Source organism: Oryzias melastigma, linkage group LG2 (assembly GCF_002922805.2).
Source record: "Oryzias melastigma strain HK-1 linkage group LG2, ASM292280v2, whole genome shotgun sequence".
Classification (NCBI taxonomy): Eukaryota; Metazoa; Chordata; class Actinopteri; order Beloniformes; family Adrianichthyidae; genus Oryzias; species Oryzias melastigma.
In genome coordinates this window covers 14,717,217-14,726,387 of record NC_050513.1, presented here as the reverse complement: position 1 = coordinate 14,726,387, position 9,171 = coordinate 14,717,217, and the positions used below count along the sequence as shown (strand labels likewise).

Below are 9,171 nucleotides of genomic sequence, written 5' to 3'. Positions count from 1 at the left end.
TTTTCTACCAAACTACATCGTGGTAATTGGCTTTGAGGTCTTTTGAATTCCTACAAATCCTAAAGTTTTTGCCATTTCTTTTTCTCCTATTTTATTTCCCCTTTTCAAGATCTGCTTAAAGTCTTGTAGAGTGAAACTGGTTTTAGTTTAAAGTCCACATTTTATATTTGAAAAAAAAGTGTATATATTACAAATTGATTTTTAAACTGTTAGGGTATGCATCTTCATGTATTGCGGGGACTGAGTTTTATCCTCAGTTTATTTTTACGTATTTTCATTTTTTAGAAGTGCTTCTATTTTTCTTTTATTTTGAAATATTAATTTTATATCTAAAGTAAATTGTATGTTGGCACACTTTTGAAAGGCTTTCCTTGTACATGTTATTGTATTTTTCAGGACTGTATTTCAGAGACTAAATAATGTTGTTTTGCTGTACTCGTGTATAAATAAAATTAATCAAACTAATTTTTATTTGATGTCATTATTGTAACATCTTCACTTCCACTGAATTGAATTCAGTTGAGTTGGTTGAAATCAAAACACTTCTCATAAGACGAAGTAAATAATTTAAACTAATTAAATGACTTTATTTTGAGATGAACTAACATAAATCATTTATGTTTATTAAATGCAATTTTTTCCATTTACAGTAACTATAAATAGGTTGGTTGGACCAACTCAAATTCATTACATTGCATAAACGTGTACAATTTGAGTTCACACTACACATATTTATTGGATGGAAAACCCGCCCTTGATTAAATTGAGTCCATCCAATGGATCATTTTTTGAGTGCAGTAACTACAAATAGGTTGGTTTGACTAACTCAAATTTCCTACATTGCATAAACGTGTACAATTTGAGTTCAGACTACACATATTTTTTGGATGGAAAACCTGCCCTTGATTAAATTGAGTCAATCCAATGGATCATTTCTTTGAGTGTGGCCCCCAAAGAGAGCGGAAGGGTAATGAACCACAGTTCGTTTCCTACGGTAATGTGAAGCAAGTTTCAGTCTGAATATGCGCAAATGAACTCTGGTCCTGGACAGGAACCGCTCTCAGACCCATCTTTCAAGGTGGTCTTGGTTTGTTTCCAATTGGACTGAGCTCTGACACGCACTGTGAGATTCTTCAGTCTAAATACAAAAAAAACCAAGAGTGGAATAACTGAACCAAACAGCCACCGTAGCTGGTCAGAGATGTTCAAAAATGCTCAATGTTTAGTTCCACTTGTCAATTTTCCTTGAAATCATTTTTTGATCACCAATCATTTAAAATTCATAAAATGATTCAGGATCATTTATGCATCACAATAAGTGCATCTAAAAAAAAAAAAAAAGATTATTTTTCCTTCACCATTAGTTTTAACATAGACATAGCATTTTGACTAAAGAGTTAGTAGAAGTTTTCAACTTTAAAGTTGAATAAAGGGACTTTGGTGCACGCACACACACACAAAGTAAAAGGAGCTTGCATGAAAAAAAGTGTGAGCACACCTGTTGTAATACAACAGACAGGACTTAAGTCCTATGTCGATCATCTTTTGATCCATTTTAAAAGTTTTCCCAGCGGTTTTTAAATTATGATTATTATGCAATTTTTAGGCACGATACACGATCTAAGCCGCCTACCTAAGCCAGAGCAGCCCAAAAATAGGTACTGTGTTGGCTGCAAACCACCTTGATGGCTACAAAACAATGCATCGTGGGAAACTGTGCACTTGTAGTTCAACGTGATGCTGATCAGAAATAAATAGTGGTTTTTAACTCTTTCTGGAAAGCAGTGAATCTCTGATTTAAAAACAATCAAGATTTTAAATCATCTGTGGTTATCTGGGACCTTTTAAAGTTAATCGTAATTTAAATTATAGTAATTTCTTTAGGAAAGTGGACATTGTATTAACCCAGAAACTATTTTTTTTATCCGTTTTCCTATGGCAAATGTTGAAAATTGTACAAAACACTTAATGGCACAGATCATGCTAAGGGGGAGAAGCATATTTAAATTCAACAGAATGTTGAGGGCAACCCCGACTCTTAAATGCATGAATGGATCAAAATAGAGTTTGGGGTTCTTTAAAGTAACAATACACTTAACTTTTGTATGGTATTCAGGTCTGTGGGACCCATTATCCATTTACATCAATAAAACAAAACAATTATTTTTCCAACCTGAAATTATTTGGCTTTGGCCCATTTTCTGTCAAAAACATAAATCAAAACACATTTTCATTGACCCCAGGTGGTTTGAATTGTCCGCAAGGAATGTGTGATATGTGCGTGGAGATGTCTTATATCTACATGGGCTTTTGACATAGAATAAACTCTATATGAAACTCCTACCTCATCCATGGCCGCCATGATGAAGTTGATATTGACTTTAGCTGCTCCCCCCTTCTTTTTGAACACTCTGAGAAGGTGGTTAGAATAGAAATCCAGCTTGGATATGAAAGTTGACAACAATGGAACTGTGGTGATGCGAGTAAACTCAGCAATAATCTGAAATATAAGGAAGTTACAAAAAATGGTTTCAGAAACACAATTCATAATTACTTATTTGTTAATACTTCATTATTAAGAGAAACTACTGATTAAAAGCTTTGAAAACTATTTTCTTTATCCATGTAGAAGTGCCAAACTTGAAATAGTTACTAAAAATTACCTCAGTCTCAGAAAACAGAGCAGGCCATCTATTTTTGACCTCTGCAATGAATGGCATGTCTTTGATTATTTCCTGTCTTCTGTAGGCGAAGGTTTGCTCCATTTTTCTTTGTATTAGCTGCTTGTTGTTTTTCTTTTTAACCTCCAATACGAGAGCTTCTCTTTCTTCCTCAAGACTTTCTTTAGTTTCACCCGCAGGATAATCCGGACAGAAGTTGACTTCTGCCTTTCGGGGCTTCTTCACCTGGTTGGGACTAGAAGTCATGGAAACTCGCTTTTCCTTCATTCCGTTGATGATTAGTTCTTGACAGCCAATGTTTCTTAGTCTAGTTCGGTAGTTTGCCATTTTGTATTTCAGGCTGATTTTCCATCCATAATACCCACAGACTGATCCTTGCTCTTTTAAACATGGATATTTTGTTGTCAGGGCCTCAGCTACATTATCAAACTCTGTGTTGGAAGGATACATTTTGTATTTTATAATTTCTGATGCCAAACTCTCCAATATGTCAGATTTTAGTTTGGTACTTGGATGCAGAAGTGTACCACTGGTAAGAAAGGCTTGCTGTCCTCTTTCCAACTGAACTTGGACTTCATAGCTAAACTCAGGAATTTGGAAATTTGTAGGCCATGGCAGTGATCGAAGAGAAGAATATGAAGAGTGAGATTTAGGAAGTGAAGGAATGTCTGTGTCATCCACTGAAGTTGACGAAGACTGGGCATCCGTTCCTTGGACTGTGTCATGGAGAGAAACTACAGACTCCAGGGGCAAGTAAACAACTTTAACTGTTGACTTGTTTTGAATTTCCGAAGTCAGTGTCAAGTTAACAAACTCGTTGTTAAATTCAATGTCTCTGTACTGAAGCCTGAAATTTTGAGACAAATCAAATTGCCTTCTAATTTCTTCCTTGAGGCACTCAACTGAACTGGGAATTCCATTTGGAAGAGATAATTTTGATGCATCGTCTTCTCCAAAAACGACTCTTAGAATTGCAGCCATCTTCTCTTAGTCTGGAGGAAAAAAAAAAATGTTTTAGCCAGATTTTACATTACCAGAATCTAGGTCTGTTGTGTAGGATTAGATTTTATCATCCCTCGATAAATGGCACCGATGAGACACTGTGGCAGGCAAATGAATGGTGACATCGCTTGGGTTTTCAAGTGGGCTCCCTCCTTCTTAGGTGTTTCGCTGATAGGCCCACGACACCTCCAGAGGGTTCAGCAGTGAATCCCAGCGTCCCAGGTTCACCCCCATCCGCCACCAGACATTTGGAGGCCCAAATACTGCATGCAAGTATTTTGAAGGGGCCATACAATGTTTTTCTTAAGCCTGTCAGAGTGAACTATCCATATATAAGCCACAATTTGTTTCAGTTTAAAAGTCACATTTTGTTTTTTTTCTTCAACACTATAATTTGAAGGTATTTTAAGGCCCAGTATGTTTTAATTTTGTTCCTAACATCAAACTGTCAATAGAAATAAACTATTATACTTAATATTGAAATGATCAAAAATCCTCCATGTCTCAAAGGAGCCTCGTGTCTAAAGCAAAGAACACGTTTGAGCTGGAATTTATTGAAGACAGGACACAATTGGAAGACATGGGGTATCGTTAATCTAAAATGAACGTTTTTTTGTTGATCACCGCTAGCTCCGTGGTTTTTAAACGATTACTCAGAAATGCATGAACCGATCAAAATACTGCTTAGGGGTTGTTTAGTGTGAGGATTGAACAGCATAATACACTTAAAAACTTAAAAATTGGTTTTTCATGGTATGGCCCCTTTAATGTCTTAAAATACCCTCCACCGCCTAAAAATAAACCAAATGGATCTGAATGTAATGCAAAAAGCAGTAAAAAAAATTACCATCAATATGAACAAATCGTTTTAAGGTCACCATTTTGAGGGATCCAACTTTGTATTGAGCCAGTGGGTAGAAGTCAGCAAGATCTTTCAGGGAAACTGCTGCCATCTCTCTTGTTGGATGGAGCTCAAACGCTCTATAGTGCTCTCTATACCAAGAGTCGAGTTTTTTAACAATAAAAGTCAACTCCTCTTCAATAATGCATAGCTGCATTATTTCGGAGAATGCTGGAAGACCACTGCATGATCCATGCACAACTATCATCCCCTTTTTATAGTTAATGCCATTAACTGTGACATTTTGGGCCAAGTTTACTTCCTTGATTCCAGGGTGCTTCTGTACAAGTGAACTAACAACATCATTATTAAGAACATCCACTGAGACTTTTGAAGTTTGAAAAACTTCCAATAAAGATTTCTCATTGTCAGGGTAAAGCCTATTATGAGCAACCATTAGCTGATGCTTGTTTGCTAGCGAAAATGTTATATTTCTGAAATTGTGTAGGTGGCGAACAGTCTGCTTGAAAAAACTATGTTTGGCCTCAAATCGCATTGTCCATAGAGCTACAAGAGGACCATAACATTTGATCATTTCTGGGTAGTGTTCCAAAAAATGATGTTTAGGCAAGAGTTTTTGGTCTGGAAAAAGTGTCTGGTATGATTTACGATGATCTGAGATTTTGCATTCCAGATATGCAATCGACTCTAAAGTATGGCTAATTGCCACTACCAAATCTGAAATATCCTTCAAGTACAAAATTACCTGCCATGCAGGTTCATCATTGGGAATGAGGTTTCCAACAATCAAAGGAAGCAAACGAAGAAGACACCAATTTTCGTGTGCGTTCCCACCAATTGTGTGTTTCTGCTGCAAGTTTTTTGGCAACAAATGAGGACGATTAGTTTTATCCCCACCTTTGTAAGGAAACGACTGTATGAGGTTATTTAAATGTTGAAGAGTAAAATACTTATTTGATATCAGAACTGTAATACACTTTGCCAGTTCAATAGGAACTATACCTTCAAACAAATCATGAACAATGTCAGGTGGGTATCCACTGGTCACATTAAAGTGAGACAAACTCTTAGTTAAAACACAATCTGTCCTCACACCAAAGCAGCTTACCCCCTTTTCTTCACAGGTTTTGGTGTGCAGCTGATGAGCTTCTTTGGTTCTGCGCTCAAAGGCACCTGATTTTACCTCCAGCTGTTGGATGTCTGGAAGTTGAGCAGTACAAAATCGGCAAAAGTATTTACCTGAGAAACTCTCAATAAAACCAGCGAGTCCGTGAGCACCAAGATTATCAGCTACAACACACTGAACTGTCCCCTTAATGAACGCCCCAAGCAGTGGAACAAAAATCCCTTTCTGCTCTAAAGTTACTAAATCATGCAACAGTGGCTCAAATATTTTATAATAACCATGTGCTTTCACATACTCAACTTTGCACAACAGAGCTAAATAGATTGAAGAAAGTGCTGAGCTGCTACCTGAGGGCAAGTTACCTAAAGTCCAATAAACAGCACTAATTTTGTGTTTCTTGCGGGATGTTCCCAAAGGATTGCACACTTCAAAATCATCTATGTATAAACACAGTGAAAGCCGCAAAGCATCATCTGAAAAAAAAGGATTTTTTTGGAAATATTCACCATCTTGAAAACATGTGTATTTATTACTTCCAGAGCGAGCTGTATAGTTGTCAACAAGCTTATCAACTATATCTTTACGGTTGAGTAACTGCTGCAAGGTTTTTAACAAGGGGACGTACTGAAATGTCTTTTTAGAATTTGCTTCAAGCTTATATTCTACAGATTCAACAACATCAAAATTCTCCCTATAGTACTGTTTACGTTTGAATGAAGAAGAAAGTGGGCCCCCTTTTGCTATAGCTTTTACAACGGGATTATCGGCAATAATGGCAAGGTTAACTTCATTAATTATTTGCAGGTCAGCAGGAATACCGTGCCTCTGGAACACTTCAACAGCTGTTGCATTTGACACAGGCACTACAGCCGACGTAAAAATGAAGTGCAATTCTTCCAACAATTGATCAATGGCACAGTTGGGTACATGTGAAAAAACCTCTAATTTGAGCAAGATGGTGGCAAATTTCCTCAATATAGTTTGCTGCAAGTTCTCAATATCAACTTCTACAAAGTTCTCGGTTTCAACGTCTACAATAGTAGGATCAATGAAATCAGAGGGATTTTCTCCATCATCTGTTTCATGATCTTCTGGTTGATCAACCTCATTCACAAATCCTTTTAACACTTCAGGTTTCAAGTCTTTCACAGTGCAATTTCTGTGTTTTCTTCTTTTGTGTGATTTGAAAGTACTACATATATTGGTTTGAAATAAACAGTTTTGGAACACACAAGTGACTGTCTCATAAGACTTGAGATGGTTGTTTATATGGGTAAAGTACTCTTTGAGTGATGTTAGTTCACTTCCAGGACACAAGGAACATGTAATTCTAACTGGTTCTACTGATATCTTTAAGGAGTCAACATGATGTCGACTCAAATGTGTTTTTAGAGCACTCCAAGTTTTAAATGAGCAGGGGCATTCATGATAGGTGCATGGATATGACTGTCTTTGACCATAATGGCCATGCTTTAAACGGTAGTGTTTTAGTAACTGATACCTTGTTGATAAACTTTCATCACACTGCTTGCACTTCCACATGGAAAGCCTAGAAAAAGATGGAGAAAAAACATGTTTGTTCAAGTGTGAAGAATATGTATTAGCGACAAAAATAATTATTAAAAAACTCCATACTTACAACTAGATAGATTTGATCCAGTTTAGCTGCATCCATTTACAAATGCAACAGGGTAAAATCTGGAAAAAAAAATATTGACTTTAATATCTAAACAAGTAATGAAAAAGTGATTTAAGATGGCCAAAAATATATATTGTTGTATTTTACATTACATAATAAAACACAAAGTTGATAAATCATTAAATGAGGAGCACAACCATCAGAATGTGAAGCAGAACCAGTCTGTGTTATAGTTGGTACCCAGTATCAAAGAAAAACTGCATAATAATAGTTTATTATTATGATTCATTATTATTTATTCATCACCAGATTCTAAACAGTTTTACTTTGAAAGATTTCAAAATAGTCTCCCAGATGTGCAAGGACTCTGTTTTTTGACGTAAGACACTGTCATCTCAAGAGTGGTTAAAAACTAGTTTATTTTACCATTTAAAGATAATCTCATTAAAAAATATATAACCAAATCAATTATTGACACTCAATAAGAAACAAATCGTAATACCTTGAAGCTCCATGCAAAAGCTTCAAGTGAAACATTTAAGGAAGACATTTTTTTTTTTTTTTACAAAAGACAACAAACTCGTGACTTTGATCGCCCCTCTCTCTTCAGGTGCTTTCTTGATGAACGCGCCGCTCTGCTCTCATTTTCTCCTCCCCACACCCACCCCGCTTTCTTACCTGCTCCCTTTTTTTTTCATTAAAGTATTTTCACTAATCAATTCACAATTTGTCTGAAACGAGAATCTGAATGGATATGGTTGAATTAGGATTTCTTTGACCGTTCTAAATATTAGATTTGTTCATGAAAGTCTCATCTCTATGCAAACAGATGCGGTGTGTGGGAATCACCTGTTCTTGTGTCTGTTCTATCCCTCAATTATCCCATCCATTTGCTAACAAAGCTTCCACGTGCAACTTCTCTCGTGTTACACGCCCCCAGACTGCTTTAAGCGCTAAAGCTAACCAAGAGAATCCGGTCAATTTTCAAAATAAAAGATTTCAGTCTAAAAAAAAAAAAAATACAAGAAAATAAAACATTAAAAATCCGCGGCCCAGTGCCAAGGGGTCCACGGACCGGTACCAGACCGCGGCCCAGTGGTTAGGGACCACTGCTCAAACGTCTAGTCATCTTTTCATGTTTTGCCTCTGACAAACCCCCCCCGCGCGCGCTAAGCACTCAACCCCCAGCCGCGGCTGCCCACAGGCTGCGCGCGCGCCAGTTATCAGTGCAAAAAGAAAAAAAGAAAGAAAGAAAGACGTCTCCCAAAGGGGAGACGACTGAAACTACCGAGTAAAACAACGTCTCACCCGGTTAAATTTGTAGTGAATTGCGGTTAAATAAATAAATAAATAAATAAATAAAGGAAAGGGTGAAAGAAGGCGTAACACTTCGTGGAAGACGCTTGATCGGAAATCCTGGAGGGAATGATACCCCATTCAAATTTAAGCTAGTCTGAAATTTAGCTACTACAAAAGTACTCCGAAAGGCGTTAATTGTTAGTATAAGTCGGTAGAATTGTATTACCTGTAAGGTTGTGTCAACTAAAAAATGTCGTACTTACCGAATTGTCCGTGGGTGACGAAATAGTTGATATTTACTTCAGCAGAAAACCAACCGTCGTCGTTCATCCAGTGATTGAAAAAAGGCGGGGAAGATAATTCTCCTGACTGCGCATGTGTAAAGTTTATAGTACGGCAAGCCTGTTGGGACAAACTTCTTCAGATTAAACCTTAATTTATTTTAAATTGAACGGGTTATGTTGGATTTAATTCACCATATTTCATAGTTTTGAAATATTGTAATATTATTTAAATACAATGCAACTTGTATGCTTAGACTGAAGAAAATTGGTTATTTTAA

The 9,171-nt window shown here is 36.7% G+C and overlaps 1 protein-coding gene across 3 annotated transcripts in view; it reads right to left on the bottom strand.

Annotated features, from left to right (window-relative positions):
* LOC112156605 overlaps positions 1-9,140 on the bottom strand; it is a 12,367-nt gene extending 3,227 nt beyond the window's left edge. The window contains exons 1-6 of one of the 3 annotated variants that reach the window (XM_024288837.2): positions 8,873-9,140; positions 7,311-7,369; positions 7,173-7,220; positions 5,654-5,745; positions 2,664-3,673; positions 2,345-2,500 (exon numbers count right to left, since the gene is read on the bottom strand). In XM_024288837.2, the coding sequence (XP_024144605.1) occupies positions 2,345-2,500; positions 2,664-3,662 (1,155 nt within the window). In that variant the 5' untranslated portion in view covers positions 3,663-3,673; positions 5,654-5,745; positions 7,173-7,220; positions 7,311-7,369; positions 8,873-9,140. Of the gene's footprint in view, positions 1-2,344; positions 2,501-2,663; positions 3,674-4,530; positions 4,677-5,653; positions 5,746-7,172; positions 7,221-7,310; positions 7,370-8,872 lie in introns of all 3 variants that reach the window. The other 2 variants (XM_024288838.2, XM_024288836.2) reach the window with 2 other exon arrangements.
* Between the last annotated feature and the right edge of the window lie 31 nt (positions 9,141-9,171).